General features: G+C 37.9%; 1 protein-coding gene across 4 annotated transcripts; it reads right to left on the bottom strand.

Moving 5' to 3' along the window:
* On the bottom strand, positions 1–21,984 carry LOC131166267 (CMP-sialic acid transporter 1). 4 transcript variants are annotated; one of them, XM_058124661.1, is made up of 9 exons: positions 21,788–21,984; positions 21,464–21,556; positions 21,125–21,208; positions 19,059–19,273; positions 18,812–18,890; positions 17,592–17,761; positions 8,624–8,810; positions 1,829–1,906; positions 1–341 (listed from the first exon to the last, which is right to left on the bottom strand). In XM_058124661.1, exons 2-9 carry the CDS (start codon positions 21,512–21,514, stop codon positions 198–200), a joined length of 1,008 nt encoding a protein of 335 aa, XP_057980644.1. In that variant the 5' UTR covers positions 21,515–21,556; positions 21,788–21,984; the 3' UTR covers positions 1–197. The 4 variants fall into 4 exon arrangements, with proteins under 4 accessions (XP_057980644.1, XP_057980646.1, XP_057980645.1 ...); XM_058124663.1 differs by having other exon boundaries at positions 21,464–21,578; XM_058124662.1 differs by having other exon boundaries at positions 21,464–21,603.
* Positions 21,985–23,701: the final 1,717 nt, after the last annotated feature.

Consider the following 23,701-nt stretch of genomic DNA (forward strand, 5'->3'; position numbering starts at 1 on the left):
TATTAAGTACCACTGCCAACGCAAATGGTAAAAAATTGTATTCAATATTTTCTTTGCTAGGGTTACATCTTTGCCCATCTTCTACTTGATACATCACGGTAATACTCAATCTTAACATCAAGTAAAACAACTTCCATTCATTTCTTTTACAAGGAAACTTTCAAAAAATATATATTTGATTGAATAAAAATGATAAATCAAGAATCTATTTTGCGGTCGACAGAAACTTCTATCACATTCTCTGGCTCTTCTTTTACTGGCGAAGGCAAATCTATGAGCATGCTTGGAGGAGCAAAATACATGTGCAGTGACATCATGCAGACAATAATGCCCAAGAAAAGCTGAGGCACATGAAATGAACTTTAAAATAAAAATATATGTTATACAAAAAAAATCAAAGATGAACAAGTACTAAATGGTACCACTTTAAAGGAGCATAGGTATGGGAAGATTTGCCAACCCACCCCAACCCTTCCCCCCTGACAACTTTAAATCAAAGCACAAAAAGATATAACATAAATTCACGCCTGCCATGCTTAACATCGCAAGCTAAGGGAAACAGGAAAAAAATATATCCTTATTGGTGTTTTCTTTCCTTTTTTTTGAGAGAGTTTTATCATCCTAAAATGCATGAATAAGAATGAACTCGCTTCCTATGTCAGTCCAAAATGCCCCAGAGAAAATGATACAAATCATTTCCCCCATTTTTCCCCTTATTTTGTAACATAGATAAGTGTAGTTCAGACCATAGTTTTTAAACCAGATTGATGACCAACCAGTAAAACCACTACGTTCATCAGACTAGCCGATTAACGGGTCAGACTATCAAGTTAATGGTCGAACCTGTAATTACTATTATTGTACAAAGATGTTTGCCACAAATCATAATTAGCCAACTAGAGAAAATCATTATTATTTTCTTTCTTGGAAAAGATAAGAGGAAATATAACTAAGCTAAAAGAGAGTACAAAACATTGTTGGTCCACAACCTAACAGCTTAAACTTTTCAGTGAAGTGGTAATCTAACATATATCAGAACTGGTTGCCAGGAGGCCCTGAGTTCAAATCTCGTCGCCTGCAATTATTTTGTGGAGTACAAAAAAAATTATTGTATTCACTATCATGGGTGTTATTTATCATGTGTTTCTCTTTCTGCGAACTATCAGGCTGCACATGCCGGGGGTTAAAGTTTGATATACATTGTTAGCTCACACCTAATAACTTAAGCTTCTAGGTGTGAGGTGGTAATCTGAAAATTATTATTAATATTATTATCATTAGTAGTAGCAGTAGTAGTAGTAGGACTAGTATCAATGAAAACCAATACAGAATTTGTATTACTTCCCTATTTTCCTAAAATATTCTAGAAATGTATTATTATTATTAAGGTCAGGATGTTGAGTTTGGCTCAATAAAAAAATTATTTAAGTTACACATAATATATATATATATATTACTTGTTATGTATAGCATATATCAGTTGCCCCAAAAATATGCAAAGGAAAAACGACTTCGTTTACTGGTACTGCCACATACCTCACCTTCCTTACGGTCATGGGTTCAAATCCCACAAGCCTGGAGCATTTATTTATTGGTCTAAGGGCTAGGTTCACCCCGCCTTGACCCTAATTTGTGCTAGTTTGTGCCGATCCGCATAAGGTGAGATGATTCTCACTGGGTCAATACATTTTGGTTTTCAGATATAACCCAAAATGGCGTGACTGATTCCAGTTCAATCCAAGCAGGTTTCAAAAACCATGGCTGGGCCAGAAGGCAATAAAGAAACTGTAAGAAACTAAAATAATCCAACTTCAAGGCTAGAGCTAACCTGCAATGTTGGCCTGAAATTGAAGAGGAACACAGATAGAACCATAGTCAGTAGCATTGCCATTGATGTGGAATACACCTAAATCAAGCAAAATAAATCGCATTTAGAAGAAATATAAGAAAGCATGGCAACTTACATGTATAAAGAATCAACCTGTTAGGATAATTTGACCATTGTCTGTTGTTTGTCGTGTGAAAATAATGAATAGACAGAGACATAAACACACTACACGTTATGAAGACTCCAAACACACCTTAGAAACACTCTTGCTTTTTATCCATTACCAGCAACTGTTTTGATACTGGGAGTAGACTGGGCTATTGCAGGGCACCCAGCTTGACTATGCTAGCTGGGAAATGTGGCATAGGCTTGCCTTGTGCTTTCAGAGACACTTGCATAACATGTCAGTAATGTATTTTCGTCCGGGTTAACTATAGACATTTTGTCAAAATCCCCCATCTCATTTTCTCTCTTACACCATCTCCATTTTTTCCTTGATTTTATAACTCTTTTAAGAAAACCTATTTGATAGCAAAAGAAAATTTTATTCATACAAAGAGAATCTACACAAGGGAGAATGGGACATCCCCCTGAAAAATGCCTGGAAATCCAGTAAAAACAGCAAAAAAATACCAGAAAAATAATAAATCAGCATTCCAAAATGTTCCTCCAATCTCTATGTAACTTGTGGAAACTAATTCCTCCGGAAAAAAAACCCAAACCAGCGCAACAGTGAGGCCAAATATTGAATTTTTCCCAATTCAGTAACCCGTTTAATTTCTTCCCATTGAATATCCTTGCATTATGCTCCAACCATAACCCCCATAAAACTGCAAATATTCCAGACTTCCATAGGACTGCCTAGTCCTTTATCCTACCAAAGCCTTTGAAAGAAATATCTAACAATTCACCAACCAAAGAAGTGCAAACCCAGCTCTCTCCAGAAGTACCAGAAAGCGTATTCCAAATCCTCCAAGAAAATTCAAAGTGCAAAAGAAGATGAGAAGCAGTCTCTGAATTTTTGTAACAGAGAGCACACATACATCAGGAGAAAGAGCCTTCAAAGGTGTCTCTAATTTGCAGCAAGTTATTAGTATTAATATAAATGAGCACAATGAAACAAGTGAAAAGCCTCAATTTTTGGAGGAGACTTAGCCTTCCAGATGAAATGACTGAGTGGGAAAGAAGAACTGGAGTGAGACAAGAATTCAAAAAAATATTTACAAGAGAACACTCCCAACTGATCCAAAGACCAGGACTGAACATCCCTCAGTCACTCCCATTCGATAAAGATAACAAAGAAGACAGCTCTACTATCTCCCTATCATTAAGAGGTCTCCTAAAATAGAGATTCCAGGAAACCAACGGACTACTAAAGTCCCCAACAAAGAAAGATATAGCTCTATTTTGCTCGGAGATTAATTGAAAAACATGAGGGAATGAATTTGATACGGATGCATTACCCAGCCAAGGGTCTTTCTGAAAATGTATCCAAGAGCCCCTCCCCACATCAAGTTTAGTGTGAGGGATGAAAGAAAGATAAATCTGAGAAATGGACCTCCATGGACTACCCAAAGAACATCTTAAACTAAGATTGGTATCCCACCCATTCTCATCCAACTCGAACTTCTTATTACCCTATGCCAGAGGGACAATTCTTCTAGAGGGAAATGCTATAGCCATTTAGCTAACACCAACTTCCCTCGATCCAACCCTCCCTGCTTTTTGACGTACAAGCCTCACTCCAGCTGACTAAGTGGTCCCTGTGATAACCCCTACTAGACCACAAAAATTTTCTCATGATTCTCTTGAGCTTGCGAGCAATCCCCATCGAAATCCTAAAAATAGACAAAAATATAATAGAAAGCTAGAAAGACTAGCCAGGGTCAAGGTTACTCTACCCCCTAAAGAGAAAAGAGCCCCTTCCAACCGTCTAACCTCTTAGTCACCCTTTCCACTGTCGGATTCCAAAAATCCACTACTCTAGGGTTACCCCCGTAAGGGACTCCTGAGTAGGTCATAGGACAATCCAGAATTTCACACCCCACTTTAGTGGCCCTTTCCCTCACTCACTCCAAGGGCACATTCAAAACTGCTAAACCAATCTTCCCCATATTAATTTTAAGGCCTAACACCCTCTCAAAATTTTGAAGAATGCCCAAGATCATCAAGGAAGAAAATGGTGTCTTCAGCAAACTGAAGATGAGAAACCACCACTTATTCTCTTCCTACTTCAAGACCTTTAACCAACCCCCTCTCCACAGCCCTATCCACCATCCTACTCAACACATCAGCTGCAAGGACAAATAGAGCACGGGATAAGGGATCATCTTGTCTAATTCCCCTAAAAGCTCTAAACCAAGATTTCAGCTCACCATTAACAATCACTGAGAACCACACATTAGACAAGCAGCCCTTAATCCACCAACACCAATGCTTGCCAAAGCCCTTCCTCTCAAGGACTTTATCCAAGAAGCTCCAACTCACTCTATCATAAGCTTTATTGAAATCTACTTAAACATAAAACCCCTCTTCTTATTCCTATGAACATCCTCCATCACCTCATTGACCACAAGTATAGCATCCACTATTTGCCTCCCCCCACACAAACACACTCTGGGCAGTGGAAATGGTATCTACAAGCACCTCCCTGATCCAATTAGCTAAGACTTTAGTGATAATTATAAAAACAATAGAAACAAGGCTAACAAGTCTAAAATCCCCAACCTTAATAGATCTGGACTTTTTAGGCACCAAAGAAATAAAAGAGAAGTTGATGATTTCGCTCAAAACAATCTTGAAAAAATGCCATCTCAAACCCATCCGAACCTAGGGCCTTATCCCTATCCATACCAAAAACCACCCCCTTCACTCCCTCTTCTTCAAAGGGTCTCTAACCAACTCTTCTGATCAACGGAAATAGGATTCCAATCCAACCCCTTTAACATCAGTCTACAATAATCCTCATCCGAATACAAGTTCTAAAAGAAGTTGGTAAAAACAGATGCAATCTGACCTTAATCACTAGTGACTACCCCTTCCCCCACATCTAACTCCCTAACCAAATTTTTACTCCTCTTGCCATTAGCTAACCTGTGAAAGAAAGAAGAATTACATCACCTTCTTTCAGCCATTTGAATTTAGTCTTTTACCTCCAACTCCTCAATCCCTAAAAGATCACCTCTTCCAACTCATTCTTCAAACAAACTCTTCTAATCTCCTCATTGTGTAGGAGAATAGACTCCTCCCCCTTCCTATCTACTAGGGCCAACTCTCCTAAGAGTCTAGATTTTCTAAATCTAACATCCCCAAATCCCTTATTCCAAACTTTTAGCTTCTCCTTCAAATGTTTCAAATTTTCATGAATCTAAAGCCTTCCCAACTCCTTTCCATATCCTCCCCCCCAAGACTCTCTAACCAAAGGCTTAAAAGTTACATTTCCGCATACTTGCGGATACAACCCCCCCCCCCCCCCCCTTGGGGGAAATCTAACCAAAATCCCCTCCCACTATCCACCTAGGAGCGTAGAGTGCATAAGCAGAGTAGATTTCATCCCAAAAAATATTCCTAAGAGCTTTAGGATGGCCCATCGTAGCCCAAGGATGGTTGGATGAAGATTGTTAATTTTCTTCCCAAATTTTTGTGACCTCCTTGAAATTTACAGTGTCTTGGGTACCTGCATTCTAACTCCAAAAAATCATGCAAGCTTCCTAAGAAGTTCCTTCACAATACTCCAAAATGCTCCTCTCTGTTCTCCCAAAATCTCTCTTCCTCTCGTGTACCTTCATGGGAGTTCTATATACGACAATGGAATGGATATTTGAACCAGTGGACCAAGAGATTATTAGGTACCAAGACCAATATGATTTCACCATATGTATAATATGTCAGACAAAACTCATTCAGGGGTGTTTTCTTGTAAATCATTATTTGAATTTTTGACCTATTCAAACTCTCCCTTTCCTCTTTATCTTGTTATTTGGAAGGTTAAAGTCCCCCCCAAGAATTAAAAATGTTTAATTGGTTGTGCTTAACAAAATTAATACCAATAACTGCTGTAGATTAGAAGACCTTTGAAAGCTCTTTCTCCAGATGTTTGCGTGCTCAGTTATAGAAATTCTGAAACAGCCTCACATCTCTTTTTGCATTGTGATTTTGCATGGAGGATTTGGAATAAATTGTTTGGTTTTATGGAAGAGAGTTGGGTGTGCCCCTGTTCTCTTCTTTTGCAGGCTTTGGAAAAGAGAAGGATAGGGCAGCTCTATGGAAGTGTAGCAAGTATGCAGTGCTATGGGGTCTATGGTTGGGATGTAACGCGCATATTTTTTCCAGGAAGAAGTTGAATTCATATTTGGTTAGGGAAAAGATTCAGTTCTTGACTTCTTTACAGTGTGTCAGCTTTGGAATTTTCAGGGAAGCTAGCTTTCAGAATTTAAATAGGGATTGGAAGAACCGGTTTAATTGATTTCTGTCTTTTGTTGTTTTAGTTTTTTTCTGGTTTGTTCCAGATTTTTTTGGGAGATGTCTTATTCTCTCCCCTTGTAAATTCTTTTCCTATTAATGAATTTCTTTCGCTATGTTTATTTAAAAAAAAAAAAAAAAACACAGTTATAAATGTCTAATTCAGTTACAATATAGAATGTGTCAGAATATGATTAGTTCTGATGTACCTGGTACACTAGGTGTCCTTAATATTTCTATAATGGACCACCACAATAAAAATCTTGATTTGAAAATTCAGCTGCGCATACCCTTTCTGTTCACTGCAAAAGAAGGCTCCCCAATTTTCTTTTTAAATAAAAATTTAGAAATTGAAAACAGGGCTGCAAGCGAAAGTACCCCCACAATAGAAGCAGAAAACAGAGTTCTATAATTGAAAAGATTCAAACCCGCGAAATGAAGAATGAAGCCAAAGAAGATTCACCTTGGAAGAAAAAAACAAGAGGCAGGTCCTCAGTTCATCAAACAACAAAGACTAACTACAGTCCTCCCGCAATCATGCTTTAAATGAATTGCTACTTGCTACTTGTGGTCTTAAAAACCAGATTATAACCCCAGCCAGAGCTACCTGGGGATATATTCCAGGAAGAAGCTAGCTAGGTAGGCAGCCAATTTAAAGACATAAGACCTTCTAATCAGGGAAACAGAAGCATTTTAAGATAATGACATGATATTCATACAACCTTCACTCAGTCCTCCTCATTTCGACCCAATCATTGAACCTCAATCAAAGCCACAGACATGGGGCATAGGAGGTGGCTGCGGCACCTGAGTTGGAAGAGCAATGACAAGGATCTTGGCAATTTCGGTGACAGCCCAACAAATGGCACAATGCATGGATCTGGTGTTGCGCAAAATTGCGACCTCTGTAACAACTTGGCTGCAGCAACTGGGAGGGAGGAATAATGACGGCGAGCCAATGCTGCCAATGACTAGTGGGAGTGGGGCTGGTTAGCAGTGGACAGTTCGGCTGCAGTAACTGAGAGGAAGGAGTGACCAAGGCTAGCCTACACTGCTGATGACTGGTGCAAGGATGGAGAAGACAGAATCACATAGTTTCTAGAAAGGAAAAATAAATAAAAAAGAGCGCACATGGGGACTATGATGAAAGGTGCCACATGAACGAACATTGTGGCTTATATATATATATAAATCTTTTTTATAATCAACCATGCCTAAAATTAATCCAACAATGCATGTGTAAAGAGCACATAAGTGCACTGGTAGGGTTGCCTAAGGTGAGAGATGATCCTTATTGCCTAACCTGGGAGGGTCTTGAGAGGATTTGATAAAAGGAAACATAAATTGAAAAAAACATCAGTGCTTCAATGATATCATTTACAAATGGAGGTGATAGGGATGCTAATACCTTCCTCACACTTAAGTGTACTCCCAGACCTGACTTGGTTACGCAGGCCAAACCCTACTAGTTATCTGACCTATGCTTGATTTAAGATTCCATCAATTGATAGTTAATTAGGCAACTAACCATACCTAAGTTAAATAATGTTTAGTGGTGACTTCATTCAAAATAAGATAGATAGGGATTATTTCAGCACTTAATTATCTACCACATATCATGACAGTTGAGCCCCCTCAGACCCGCACCTGTTGACATAACATGGGGTAAAAGGTAACATTGACAAAACCGTGGGGTTCTAAAGTGATGCAGAACTATGATCTGAGCATGATCTTACCTTGGAATGTAGGAAGATTGTGTTGTACATGTGCATAATCACTTAGGACATGATATCAAGACAGTGCTATGCTGCTAAGGTAGCTAATAGGTCATCAGTGCTTGCTACTTCAAAGATATTTCAGTGGGGGCATTGGTCTTGGACAATCACTGACATATTTTTGGAGTTTGTAAAAAGGACTTCACTAAAATAAAATGCCATTGGTTGGATACCCTGGGGTCTACTGTAAGCCTGCTGTATGAGGCTGTCCACAAGGCAGTAAAGAGAAATTATACTTTGCCCTGGGATTTGACGGCAGACTTAAAAAGACAGCTACAGACGCTTTACGCCCAATCATTCTGGTAACTTCAGAAGAACTGAATTTGAGCATCATGAGGAATCAACTCTCAAAAAAACCCCTTTCAACTTGGAATTGGAGTTATCAGTTGCTGTCACCCATAATCAACTCGCTAGTGGCTGCTCATTCTTCAGTTTCTTCGAATTTTGTAGATTGTTTAAGCACATCAGACCAATATGGTTGTGGGTGCACAATGCATAAAAAATCAAATGGAAGAAATACAAACACTAAAGCATAAAAATTGAGAATGCGATCCAATACCTTTACAATATTATCAGCGTACTTCATCAACCAGGAAACCAGAAGACCAGTTGATCCAAGGTTTATCATCACCATCCATGTAGTGATACTGTATCCATTAAAAATACGCTGCCACCATGGTCCCTTCTCAAATCCAGCACGGAAATCATCCAAAAGAAGTCGCGCCAAGTTGAAAATTGCACCAAACCTGAAGGTCGACATGTTCATGTGACATCTTTGGAGGTTATATGAAAAATATAAGAAAAGGCAATACACATTTTTTCTTCTGGTCTTTACACAACACCATCATAAGAATAATATGAAATAAGTCTAGTACATGGGCACCAGAAAATTCCATTATATGGTTATTTGAATTCTTAACTCCATATAACATAATGAAACTATGTGCTGTAATTGGGAGTTTGGTTAGATGAGGATTCACTTCGATTGTCCATTGAAGACTGTTTCTAAAGAGGATAAAAAAGAAAAAATCTCTTCTGGTAATCATGCAGACCTCTAAGTTCTTCAAGAGCCAAAGTGTGAAATTTTATTGACAAAAAAACATTAGCTGCATGCAATGATTCCTAAGCTTCTATTTTTAACAAGACCAAAACTTACAAACCCTAGGCATAATAAATAGGTGGAGAGTCCCAATCCCTGGTAAAGTCCTTCCTCTATTTATAACAAGACCAAAACCAAAAAACCCTAGGCATAATAACAGCCCAGCTTTCAAATGCTACAGGACTATAGAGGAAGGACTTTATTGGGGATTGGGAGTCTCCACCAATTTAGGATCTCCACTCCAATGAAGATGCTATAATGGAATGGAGGTAAGTTCTTCACTTTATAGCCAAGTAGTCCAAGAAGAGGGCACATGCATCAAGTGGTTGATAAAAGCACCTACTCAACTGATGATCAGCTTATTTGTTTCTCTTGGAATAACCCGATCCATACAATAGAAGTTCACATAGAAAAGATTTGGATGGCATTGGATATTTAATACCATAAGTGGAGAATTTTTAAGAGGATGAATTTTTCCATGCATCCCATTGGATGATGCACCTGAAATGAAACAGGGATGCTATGATAAAATTTGAGAATTTTGTAGCACATGAAGTAGTGCAAAATAATCATTAAAAAAAAAATGCTGACCCACCTTTCACAAGGCAACAATACAAAGTTTAGAGAGAGGTATTCTAGTTTTTATTTATATATTTTATAAAATGTATTGCTTACAAAGTCAATTGAACAGAATCAACATGAAGCTACATGTAAAAGTCACCACAAATGCATTTGAGGACACTAGTATACTACTACTCCGCATAGGAAATAAATAGAAGGGTTTTGGAGGCAATGTTTGGAATTTCAATGGATCATGGGAGGCATAAGCTGAACTCAATGAGTTCTTTATCTTTCAAATCATTCCTCATGCTACCATGGAGCAAATACTGTTCATGTTACTGTACCAGAGTATTTCTTGGGGGTTTCTATGTCTTCTTCAGTTATTTTCCTTAAGTTATATTGGATGGTTGAGATTTTACAATTTTTTTGGGCTAGGATTTGATTTTGTTTTTAATGAAAAGAAATTCATTAAAAAAGAGAGAAGAATTTACAAGGGATGGAGGATAAGAGGTCCTCCTAAAAAAACCAAAGAAACAAAAAGCAGAAGAAATTACAATAATGCTCCCCTCCAATTTCTCTGAAGACAAGCCAAAATAATCCCCAAAAAAACCAAAAGAATGAGACCAAAAAGATGCAAGGAAAACCACTCTATCCCATGGGACACAAGGTGGGGTTGCTTTGCCATTAAAAATCCTTGCAATCCATTCTGTCAAAGAATCCAAAGGATAGCAAAGATAGCACATCTCCAAAGAACCATCCCTCTTCACTTCTCCTGAAGCCTCTGTAACGCACTTTTAAGAAGGCTTCAACTGTTTGTTGGAAAACCACAGCCTCACCAAAGACTGAAAAACAGTAGAACCCAATGCAGCTTAGCCATCCAGCAATGCAGGAACATATGGTCAATGGTTTCATTTGAGTCATGGCACATGAGACATATATTTGGACTCATAACTTTGTGAGGACTCCTCATCTACAACATATCATTGGTGTTAATCCAGTAAAGGATCAAAGTCCACATGAAAGCTCTTATTTTAAACGAAACATTTGCCTTCTGGATGAAACTATTCAAAGGGAAAGTGCAAAGACTAAAAGCTTTCATCAGTTGAGAGAAAAAAGAGCTAGTGGAAAAAGAACCAAAAGAATCCCCTCCCCAAATCCTCTCTTCTCACACCATAGGAGGAAAAAAATTCCAACAAACTTAGTTAAATAGTTAAATCATCAACCTCTCTCTTATTAATATTCCTGATAAGGTGAAAATCCCAAGAAAGAGAGCCCCCTTCTAAAGTGTAGATACCAATAATTGGAGGATCATGTAACCTAGACAATCTAAAAAGATGAGGGACTAAAGACTCCAACAGAACTTCACCCACCCAGGTATCTTCTCAAAAACAAATGCTATTTCCATTACCAACTATTGCATGAGAAGCGCAACTACTTCCTTTGGTATCACATCCATTCCGATGCAAGCCATATTTACTTCTACTTACCATGTGCCAAAGGGAGTCAACTTTCAAAGCCATTTTCCAACTAATGTTTTAAGAAGCCACATTTCCGAGTCCCAAGCCACCTTTAGACTTAGGCTTCTAATCCTATCCCAGCTAACTAGATGATCTTTATCACCCTCCCTAACTTCTAACCATAAAAGAATCCCTCATAATCTTCTCCAAGACCTCTGCCACCCTAGTTGGAATTTTGAGAAGGGAAAGAAAATAAATGGGTATATTAGAAAGAGCTGCATTAATAAGAGTAATGCAGCCTCCTAATGATAAGTAAGCCCTCTTCCACCCCCAGCCCCCAACCCCAAATCTAGTCCTCACTCTCTCCACCACAGTCCCAAACTAAGTAAACTTAGGATTACCACCACGGGGAGGACCCAAATAAGTCGAAGGCAACTCCAAAATGGTGCAACCCACTAGGTCAGCTAGGCCATCTAACTCTGTCAAACCTAAATTGATACCCACTACCCCACTCTTTGACATGTTATTTTTAAGGCCCGAAATATTCTCGAAGCTTTTCAATAACGTAGGAGTCTTGCGAAAATTTAGAATACTATTCTCAAGAACAATGAAAGGTATTATCAGCAAATTGGAGATGGAACACTATGATCTCTTCCTTACCTACCTTGAGACCTCGGATGACATTATGACCCTAGGCATGGTTGATCATCCTACTCAGCACATCCACAACTAAAGTAAAGAGAAATAGGGAAAGAGGATCCCCTTGCCTCAAGCCTCATGAGTCCTGAGACCATTTCCTCAGTTAATCATTCACAATAATTGACATTGTCAATGAGGAAAAGCACCCTCTTATCCAACTACTCCAAACCCCTCTGAAAACCTTCAAGGCCAAGATATGATCCAAGAAACTTCAACTAACCATGTGATAGGCTTTTCCAAAATCTAATTTGAGTAAGACACGCCTCCCTCCCCTTCTCACATCCATCACCACCTCATTAGCCACCAGTGCAGCACCTAGAATATGTCTATCCTTAACAAAGGCAGGCTGTTCTAGAGTAACTGCTCTCCCTAACACCTCCCCAACCCCTCTTAGATGAGATTTTTTGCAAATTTTTTGCAGAGACTAGTTACTAGGCTTATCGATCGGAAGTCTCACACCCTCTTTGAATGCTCCTTCTCGGGGATAAGAGCTATAAAAGTGGAATTAACATTCTTCCCCACCACCCCATTTCTATGAAACTCACAAAAGAAATCCATTAGATCTTCCCAAATCACCTCCCAACTATCATGGAAAAAAAGCCATGGTGAACCTATCGAGACTTGGAGCCTTACTCCTATCCATCTCAAAAACTGCACCCCCCCCCCCCCCCCACACGCACGATCTCCTCAGTGTTTTCCAGCCAAGTAACAAAGTTTCCATCAATAGGACTCCAATTTATACCTTCAATTATCAACCTATTCGTGCACCCTTTGGTGTACAACCTTTTATAGAAGTCCATTATCACTTCCCCAATTTGTACCAAATCCTGCACCATGCTTCCCTCATTTGTTTCCAACTCCTTGACCAAATTATTTCCCCTCCTCCCATTCGCCACTTTATGGAATAGTTTGGTATTATAATCCCCTTCTTTCACCCACTTCATCCTAGATTCTGTTTCCAACTTAAACTCTCCCTAAAGAGGTTAATGTCCAAATCATTACCAAGTTGGCCCCTTCTATCCCTATCCTCTTTGCTAGCCAAGCCACACTCCTCCCACCAATCCAGACGGTCAATCTCATTTAGAATCAGATTTTTCTTCTCTCTCAAATCACCAAAAAACCTCCTTATTCCCAAGTTTCAATCTACTTTTCACATCCTTCAACTTCCTCATAAATCTAAAGCTCGTCCACCCCTAAACGTTGCTCTCTTTGCACCAAGTTTTAATGCACTATCTAAAAGAAGGGGGTGTCAGCCACATATTCTCAAAGTGAAATGGAGTAGGGCCCCAGCGAACAGGGCTGGTATCCAAAAGAACTAGACAGTGATACGAAACTGGTCTAACCAGAACCTCTGAGGCAACATTTGAGAAGCTATCCATCCATTCATTGGTGAACAAAAAACAGTCAATACAACAGGAAGCAATCATGTCTCGAAGCTACCTAGGTAAAGTGGGCATTATTCAGCAGTAAATCCTTAAATCTGCACTCCCAGGTAATGGAATAAAAAATTCTCATCCTATTGAAAACCCCAGAACCCCCGAACCTCTCTTTTGTAAGTCAAATGGTATTGAAATCCCCACCTACCGCCCAATGCAAATTGCAAAGGCCAAAAAAGACTAGCCAGTTGCTCAAAAAAAGAAATCCACAAATGGGAAAGTGTGGGTATATAAATAGAATAAAACCACCAATCCTCAAAACCCTTAACCTCCAGCAACACAAAAAAATAGGAATCACCAATAACACAATCCCTAAACAATGCCACCCTAGTTTCATACAAAATGATTTTCCCTCCCAAAGGCACCTAAATAGGGAAAGAAAACCCAATCTCTAAGCCTAGAATCCCAAATACTTCTCATCAAGAGGGCATCTACAAATTTAGTCTTAGACTCTTGGATAAACAAAATATACAGAGAAGCCCTTCTAATTCACTCTCTCACTGCCCCTTGCTTCCTATCACTTCCTAAACCTTAGAAGTTCCAAAAAAGAATCTTCATTGATAACTTCTATCACCACTCATACCCCTTTCCCCTTATCATGACTAACTAAGAAGGCAAGCCTGCCCAGCTCCCTACTCAACTTAGACTATCTTTTTTTTTCCCTCCTCCACCACCAATCCTAACCAGTGTTTTGAAAGGCATTTTTTAGTGCGTTTTGGGACAAAAACGCCTCAAGGCGTATGTGTAAAAGCGTAAATCCAAAAAAGCGTACGCCTTAGCCAAAAAAGCGCGCTTTTTTACGCCTCATATGCAAGGCGTATGCCTTTCGGTATTCCTAGGTTAAAACACAATTTTATAAGTCTAGAACCCAAAACACACTGAAACCCTATCATCCCTCTCTCTCCCACGAAGCTTCTTCTCCTCAGCTCTGTCGTCGAAGCCTGACGAAGCCTTCGCTCTCTCTTTGAAGCCAGGACGAAGCTCAACAAAGTCTCAGTTCTCTCTCGAAGCCTCGACGAAGCCTCTGTTCTCTCTTTTGAAGACTCGACGAAGCTCGGTGAAGCCTCTGCTCTCTCTTTCAAAGTCTCTGTTCTTTCTCATTTTTATACTATATATAATTTTTTTATTTATTAATTATTTTAAAAAAAACAATCCCAAAATGCTTACGCCTCAATGCCTTGAAGCTTACACCTTGCCTCATGGAGGGTAAAACGCCTCGCCTTACGCCTTCGCCTTTTAAAACACTAATCCTAACCACTTCCCCCTCACAGTTTACAAGACTAGACCTAATACGTCAAGTAGGTTTTGGGCATCATGAGTGTCCCTCTTATCGCCTAAGGGGTAGTTAACCCCTTTTGGCACAAAAGTGTATTATATGTCGATATGGAATGCTTTGGGATGGGAAGAATACCTATTGGTTTAACTGCACAGTTCATTGAAGTTCTGAGAGGTTCAATCCCAACATTACAAATTGGGGTATCTAGTATAGGAATAGGAAATGAACTCGGCATTTCTGAAGAAGTGACAAGAGGAAGAAATGTTTTGCCTAGGTTCCTCCAAAAATTAAGCTTCACATGAACCTTGTGTACCCTTGATGACTTGTTTCTTTTTTCTTTTTTTTTTATATAGAAAAAGAAGACAATTTTATTAAACCTAAGAAATGAAGTACAAGACTGAAGGACAAGGAGTCCTCAACCAACTAGAAAAGCTGGAAAACAGAAACATAGGAAAAAAAAAAAAAATACAATCCAAAGCTCCATTACAAGAGGGCTGTGTTCCAATCTCTAGTAAGATCAAACAGCAGAAGACCCCTAAATAAACCCAATGAGTGCACCCATGAACCATATTCAATGACCCTTGATGACTTGTTTACCCTAATTGTCTCAACTAAGATCCTTTCTTTTCAACTTGTCCCCTTCCCATTGTTGGGAATCACTGAGAACAACTGATGGGGAGGGACCATTCTAATCATCAGTACTCCTTCTATTTTTCACAAGTGCTCAATCAACAAATCCTTGTTTCCAAGGCCATAAGAGGAAAGAGAAGCAAACTCATCTTCATCGGGATTCGTAGACTCAAAATCACTGTCTTTAGCTTCGACTCTCTATTTTCATTTATTCCCCAAATTAGATTTCTCCAGTCCCATCCTTTGTTTTAATCTCCAGGTATGCCTCTGAGAGTTTTCGTAAGGCTGAACGCTATGATTCTTCCTCTGTTTAGCACACGGCCCCTTTGGCTTGTTTCCTTCTATTTTCCACATGTCCTTTAAGAGGGCCTAGGAAGGTCTTGCCCTTGCAAGGAAGACATAGCCTTCATATTATTCTACCTTGATTCTTGATTTACCTAGATTTTGGAGTGATTTTCCACAAGCTCATCCCCCCCCCCCCTTTTTCACTTTTGTAAACAGTGAACTTTTTCTTGGGCTGAGACTAATGAATGGCCTCTCCTTGATATGAACCAACATTGGGCCTAAAACCATGGGCTTTATTACTCTGGTTGTGGCCCATTTCCTTAGTATACCTAGCGCCAGGAGGGGTATTTAAAATTGCATATGATTTCAAAAAGTTGTTCAAACTGTGAAAGCTCTTCCTTCCTTTTTTGTCGTTCTCATAACCCTAGTCAAACTCTCCCTCTTCATCAAAGGCTCTTTTGAGATACACCTCACTAGAGTTCCTCCATTTCCAGCAAATCGGCACCTGCAATCTTGTGAACACCAAAGGTTTGGGTTCCATCGGAGGTTGTTGCTGCTGCTTGTTCGCAGAACAAATATTATATGAACCGCAATCATAGCACCTGGAGATCTAGTTTGAGTTCAGATTTCTTTGCTGTAACAACCTCCTAGGATTCTTCCTCAGTTTTAGCACATAGCGATGGAGAACCACCAATGGAGGATTTGAGATGTTCATATTGTAACTAGTTTTTTATATTTTAGTTTGGTAAAGTCTTGTTATTTTAGAAGTTTAGTCAATTTAGGTTTATTTTGTGTATTTAAGTACTTTAGGGTTATTTTGCAATTTCTTGTTCTATGGGCTTTTATGTAAATATGTGTTCTAGTTTGCAGTGGGTATAAGTGCTGGGCATGTAAGTTATCAAACAGTTATTGTTTTGAATCAGAATGCAGTTTCTCTCTCTCTCTCTCTCTCTCCCGCAGGTTCTGCTCTTCTTCCTATTCTTCCTCCTCTCTTCTCTTTCTTCCTTCTCTTATCTCTCCTCTAATTCTGTCTCTCACCCCTGTTCTGTTCCCTCCCCTTCTCTGTTCTTCTCTCTGTTCTGTATTCCTGCTGCTGCTGCTTCTCTTCTTCTTCTTCCTCTTATCTTCTTCTTCTAATTCTCACAATTCTATATATCTACCTATCTAGCTATATATATATATATATATATATATATGTATGTATGTATGTATGTATGTACCTATCTAACAGGCTCCATTGCTGCAATAGCAAGTCAGAAGTCGCGGGAAAATCCCAGAAAATTGAAGCATTCATCAGCCTGCAATTTTTCTGGAAATTATAGTCGTGCCACTGGGTTTCGAAACCCTAATTTCCGCCAACCAAACCACAACACCTCATCAGTTCCAGACTTCTGTGTTGCTGTTCTTCCATCAGATTTGAAACTCCTACAACAATCTCCATCAAGGTTCATCCAAAAACCCAAACCACATCCACCACACGACTCTAAGAGCAATATTCTTGGCCACTCTCTGGGCCCATTCTTTCAGGCTTTTTAGGGGTTTGCCACTGCCCAAACTGGGAAGGGATTGGCAGGTAATGCTATTGTAATTGTTCTGGTTGCCTCTTTTTGTTCTTGGGAGGATATCTTATACCATCCCTACTGTGTACAACTTGGTTTCTAGTTACAATATATTTTTTTTCTTATATATATATATATATATATATATATATATATATCCAGATTAATTTCATGGTCTGTTTTCAAACATCACCTGAATTAATTGAAGTGGGGCAGATGTTTTGCCAATCCCACCAACTAATTAAATTCTTATTCCATCCATAGGAATATATATCACATTCATTAGATATTCAATTTGATCCATAACACAACTTTTGATTAAAAAATTATATAAATAAAACTCTACTTTATATGGATGGAAGCAGCAACCTCAATGTCCAATCAATTAGCCAGGCCTTACCTCTTACACTATGTATTAATCTGATCCTAGCACACATCCATATACCTGCCCACGCCCACAAGCATGCCCATGCAGATACATTACATGACATCCCTGAAAGGACTGGTGAAAGAAACGATACCTACGTGTACAATTGTACATTCTGCCAGTATAAGCTGTCATTATTTTTCTTCATTAAGAACTCTGTATATACGCCGGCTAGTGCTGAAAGACATGCAGACAAGATCCCCAACATATATCCTTGAATGGGTGCAGAGAGAAGGGAGTCACATGAAGCCTCTCCACAGCCTTTGACCTATATCAAGAAATGGCATGACAGATTCCATTTTTAATGCCAATGTCTGTTAAGAAATTCAAACTTGATATTCATGAAAAGAAGTGCAGGAAGTTTGGTGCTGCTAAAGAGTAAAGAGACTGTATCATAGCATTGCATGCGTTTCAAGATCAGATTGCTGGACCAAGCCAACAATAACTGATAAAGGGAATGTGTTCTACAGCATAATTCATAACAAACTGACTTGACTTCCAATAAAAAATGCACATATCTAAACATTGGTTAAATTCTTGTGCATTAATTGGTATTTTGACGAGCTATTGTCCACTTATAACAGAAAACATAACAGGAAAAAAACAAGAAAAGAAAAATAAAAAGCTATTCACAGGGGGAGTTGGCTGAGCAGAAAGCAACCATCTAGTTGCGCTTCAGTCAAGATAATGATTTTATTGGATATAGTATGTGTTGGAGCACAACCCTTTTTCCCTCTCTTTTGAATTATCCCCACTTCCTTCTTCCCTTTCTGCATTAAATTCACAGGTTCCTTGTAATGTGAATCAATGACTTAATGATTTCATATTTGGTTAAACTTTAACGGCACAATTTACAATGTTTATCTGATTAGCTTGTTTGAAATTATCATCATCGTTACATGCTCCTAATGTGTTCTCTTGAACCGATTCAAACTTCACAATCCTAACTTGGAATTTGGAAAGAAAATTACCACTCCTCTACTTTATTTAGATGAATCTTTTCAAATTCATGCCAAATTTACCCAAATTAATCATGAATAATATGAACCATGAAGACATGCCTCCTACTACTTGAATATAAACCTTATTTCCTCCATTTATTAGAATTTTATTTTATAGTTAGTGTTGTTCACATAAATCTCACCACACATGTAGCTAGATACTTTTAACATATTATAAAATAATTTGTAGTGCCTAACTATATTCCAGAGTCTCAAATCATGAAAATTATAATCCTCATCCTCTAACAGTGTATAATTCAAGTTATATGAATATATATACACAGAATTGTGAAGGCAGATAAATGGTTGAGAAGCACCTGACTTGTTGTTGTTCCAACAGCCAACAGAACAATTGCCATCCATTGCAGATTAGAAAGCTTCTGCCTTAAGAACAGCCTGAAAAATGAAATATAAAATCCCTCAACCTTTATAAACCAAGATCAACAGCAGAAGGTCAAGATCAACCATAATTCTAAAATAGAATATGGATGAACAATAAATAGAAAAGAATTTCAGTACAAGAAATAAGGTGTCGAGCAATATTTGAGAAGTCCAAAAAAGCACCTGAATAATATTCCAGTGGTAACAATTTTCAGATTGCCCATTATCTGATAGGTGGATGTGTCCACATATGTTAGGGTAGCAAATTGAACATTGTTGTGTATTAAATATATGATAGAAGGAATGGGGAATAAACGAACACTCCTCCAATCTGTAGTCATCCTTGGAAGAGGTAACTTCTGGCACTCTCTCCATAGAAGTAAAGCAGACACTAGAAGCTGCAAGTTAACAAGAAAAGAGCACAAATGAAACAGTGTCAGCAAAAGAATGGAGCATCATTATTAATTTGAAGAGCAAAATTCATTTTTATCAAGTTGAAAAACAATATTTCAGCAAGAGTAATCATTTCTTAAGAAGCTAAGCCTAGATTAGCTAGTTTTCAGTTTCTAGGGTTTATTTTATTTTGGGAGTGCTATCCTCTTTATTAATTTTGAATACTTGTCAAGTTTCTTTGGAAGCAGATAGTCATTCTTGGTCCTTGGATTTTATGGAGGTGTATTCCTGTAAATCCTTCAGTGAATTCTTGACTCAATCGAATTCTTCTTTTCCTCTCCAACATACTATTTGGAAGGCCAAAGTCCCACCAAAATCAAGGCTTTTATCTGACTGTGCTTAATAGATCAACACCAATAACTTGTAGCAGAGCGGAGACTGATGAAGGCACTTAGGCACTCTCTCTAATGTTTGTTTTCTTTGTCATAATAGTTCAGAATCAGCATTCCATCTATTTCTGCAGTGTGACTTTGCCTAGAGAGTGTGGAATAAGTTATTTGGTTTATTGGGAAAGAATTTAGTTTGTACAGAGATGGTGAAGAATTTTTTGGTAGTTTCTTTTGTTGGTTTTGGAAGGAGAAAGGACAAGGCAGCACTATGGAAATGTGCTTTTTTTTTTTTTTTTTTTGCAATGATGAGGAGCTATGGTTGGAATGTAATGCACAAGGAAAAAAGTTGAATTTTTTGCTAGTTTGGGAGAAGGCTCGTTACATGGCATGACTTTGGTGTGTTGGCTATGGGAATTTTAAAGGAGTGACTTGTTGGATATTCAACGTGATTGGCGTTATTTGTTGGCTTGATATTGTAAGCTGGGAGTTTTTTGTTTGTTTTCTTTTTTTTTTTTCTTGTTCTGATTTTCGTATATCTGGTTTGTCCCAGATTTCTCTAGGGAGATGTCTTATTCTCCTTTCTGTATATTCTAGCTATTAATGAACTTCTTCTTTTGCTTTCAAATATATATATATATATATACAGGGAGTGCTAAAAAAGGAAATGCAGAAGGCAGTTTTCAGTTGTTGTTGGCCTCATATAATGAGGAATGTAGAAGATAAGGGCATCTTCAGTTGTGGAAAATAATTTTTATTTACCATTTTTCGTTTTCTAAGGCTATGTTTGAAACTTGAAAATTAATAAAGAAAGGAATGGAAAATTCAAAGGAATCCCCCTTTTCATATTTGGTCATCAAGGAAACTAAGAAAGAAATTTAAAAAACATATAAAAATCAATGGACAAAAAATTGATTTTACGCATCATTAACATTTTACTTTTCTTAATTTTTAATTATATCAAAACAATTTTCCATTTGTAATAGTACTTGATGTAGAGAGAAAATATAATGGAAAATAAGTTTCCTTCCTATTTTCCTTTTCTTTCATTTGATCAAATAAAATCCTTGATCCATACAGACTCTAAAGAATCACAAAAATGCCACCTTATTTTTTAAAGTTTCCAACATTCTTCTTCTATTTTTCCAAATTTTCCATTAAAATGTTAGAAAATTTGAAACAATGGTGCCATTTTTGCAATTCTTCAAAAAAATTGGAAAGGGAAAATGGAAACTGTTTTCCACTATTGAACAGGCCCTAAATTTTTTTACCCTGTTTCTTAAAAAGTCATAGATAACAATTTTGAAAACTGCTCCATCACATGCATTTTCAGCACCATTTTTTTTTTTTCATACAGTTTTTTCAAACACTAGCAGTTCATAACTATTTCAACCAAACCGAAGCAGGGAACTCAGCAATCAGAATCACTAATTTATCCATCACATTGACTGAGTTTAGACTAAAAAGTACCTTAAAAACTTCAGCAAGAAAAGGAACAGTTGCATAGTCATACTTATAAGTCCCATTACTCTGCGAAAGTGTTGTCAAAATTCCCTGGCACAAGACAAGACAGACAATATCAACCTGAAAATCAAACACTGCAAGCGTACCTCCCTTCTAATAATACTAACCAACAAGGCAATAACAAGAAAGACAAAAAAGAAAAAAGAAAAACAAAAAAAAAAAATATCGAAACTGCAATTCTCATTAGACTGAAAAACTTAACGAGTTAAGAATAATATCATACGGATCTCTGGAAGCTACAATTAGTTGAAAATTATACGGTTTTGTGGAAAAGGAATGACCCACCTGAGAACTGGTAAGGATGGTGAGAAACGAAGCAACGAAATACCACTTCATCGTTTTTTGCTGCTACATTGACGGCTTGCCGGAAATGTGCATCTGATTATATATATAGCTAGCTCTTGATTTATTAACGCACATTGTTTCTGAAAACAGTTTAGCTAGAACACTAGAAAATTGTTGCACCAGTAATAAGTATCACAGATCCAATCAACCAAAGGAAACCCTAGGTTCCACCATGAATTGACCACAACCCAAAAAGAAAGGGGAAATTTATAAAATAATAATAATGATAATAATGCTTTGCACGACCAGGTTTAGGTAAGTAACCTCAGGAGCAGCTGAATGGAGTATTCGGCGGAAATCGGAGCTGGTCGCGTGAGTAGCAATCGAGCGTCTGGGAGGCGTTCATACGGTGAAGGGAGGCGGAGAGGGGAGCTAGAGCGCGACCCAAATAGCTTGTTGCACCTTCAAGTTCCAAGTAGAATCCTGGTTTTGTCCACCCTTTACAGTATACAAATCACGTTTTTAATTTTCCATTTTTAACTTTTCTTTTCACTCTTTTTATTTTTTATTTTTTTTGCCTTTGAATTTTTCCTCTCTTTCTCAAGGACTCTTCCTCCCATATTCCGAGTCAACTTTGTGCATTTTGTAAACACATGTTGTTTAGAAGTGTTGTTAATGAATTACATTACTTCAATATTTATGTGCTTGTCATTTGCTTTCATAAATTGCTTACTACGTCTACTTACTTTTCATTCATCTGTTGTGAATGTGTTCTTGAGAGAAATCGCTATATACTTTGCCTAACTAGTTAAGTAATAGTGTTTTAACTAGTGTTACATGGTCATTCACAATGTGCAAAGCATTCAACTAGTAATAAATTGTTACATAATTTCCATTGCCTTCGTATCTTGGATTGTGTTAAGTATCATTGAGGGACAATGACAATACCAAGAGCATTGAAGCACTATAGGCACATACTGATACAACCAACAATGTGAATGTCGAGGCGATTGAACTTGCGGAATGTGTAAATGCATTGGAGGGATCACAAAAACATCAATCGAGTTCTATGATAGAGGCATTAAAGGACCTCCACATGATAAATTTATGGTTCTTGTTATAGAAAATTCCAAAACTATAAGAATGGAGTATGGAAGAACAGAGGTGTCAAAATCCAAAGCATATGGCGATGCCTATGATGTTAAGGAGTTAAAAAAAACTTTTTATTTAACATAGAGCAATGCTTTCATGCGGTGAGGACCAACTTGGAGCAAGTAAAAGTATCCATGGCAACAAGGTACTTGAGGGGTGATGCCAAGCAATGGTAGTGTACCAAATACAATAACATAGAGAATGGACATTATGTAATTGATTGTTGGACAAACTTGAAGAGAGAGCTCAAGATCCAATTTTTTTCGTGAGAATGTTGAGTACAATGCTCGACATAAAACTCCAAGACCTTAATCACACTAGTAAAATCTAGGAGTATATAAAAGAATTATCTGCTTTGATGTTGGATACCAAGGACATATTGGAGAAAGACAAGTTGTTTTATTTTCTTGATGGATAGAAGCCATGGTCAAGGGTACAACTTCATCGACAAAGAGTTCAAGACTTGCCTACTACACTAATTATTATGAAACATTTGACTGACTATGTTAAAGAGAGTTTCATAAAATCCCAAGAGAGTAACATGGGTGAAAAAAACGAAAAGTCTTTCAAAAAGGGCAAACTCAAAAGTTGGGGAGCCGAAACTAAGACATCAACTTCAAAGGAAGTTTCATTGTCTCAGCCATTCGACACACCTAGTGGTAAGGGTTGTTACATAGCATGCTTCTTATATCAAGGCCTTCACAAAGTTACTAATTGCCTTCACAATCCATCCCCTAATGGCTTGCATGCTTACATTGTGAAAAGGGCACAAGGATTAAACAAGGATGAGGAGGAAACCTTGAGAATGGATCGGTCACTCATCGCATTGGAGAGAGGTTGACAAAAGGACTAAAAGTTACCTAAGCAAAGGGGTTTATGTTTGTGGATATATGGATCAATAGGAAGAGCACCTGCACTATAGTAGATACTGAGGCTACTTATAACTTTATCTCACAAGCAAAAGCACAAAGACTTAAATTAGGAGAAGGACTTAATACGTATAAAAGTAGTTAACTTTGTAGCCCAACTTACTTTGTGAGTAGCCAAGTAAGTGATTGTGAAGTTTGGATAGTGGGCAGGACATAC

This window comes from Malania oleifera, chromosome 10 (assembly GCF_029873635.1).
Source record: "Malania oleifera isolate guangnan ecotype guangnan chromosome 10, ASM2987363v1, whole genome shotgun sequence".
NCBI lineage: Eukaryota > Viridiplantae > Streptophyta > Magnoliopsida > Santalales > Ximeniaceae > Malania > Malania oleifera.

Excerpts from the sequence above, each read along its gene's own strand:
- LOC131166267 (XM_058124661.1), bottom strand. The coding sequence starts at position 21,514 with ATGAAGTGGTATTTCGTTGCTTCGTTTCTCACCATCCTTACCAGTTCT. Across the intron at positions 17,762-18,811 it reads TTGGAACAACAACAAGTCAG|GTCAAAGGCTGTGGAGAGGC; the intron begins GTGCTTCTCAAC and ends TTCTTGATATAG. Across the intron at positions 8,811-17,591 it reads CAGAATGTACAATTGTACAC|GTTTGGTGCAATTTTCAACT; the intron begins GTAGGTATCGTT and ends GTCGACCTTCAG.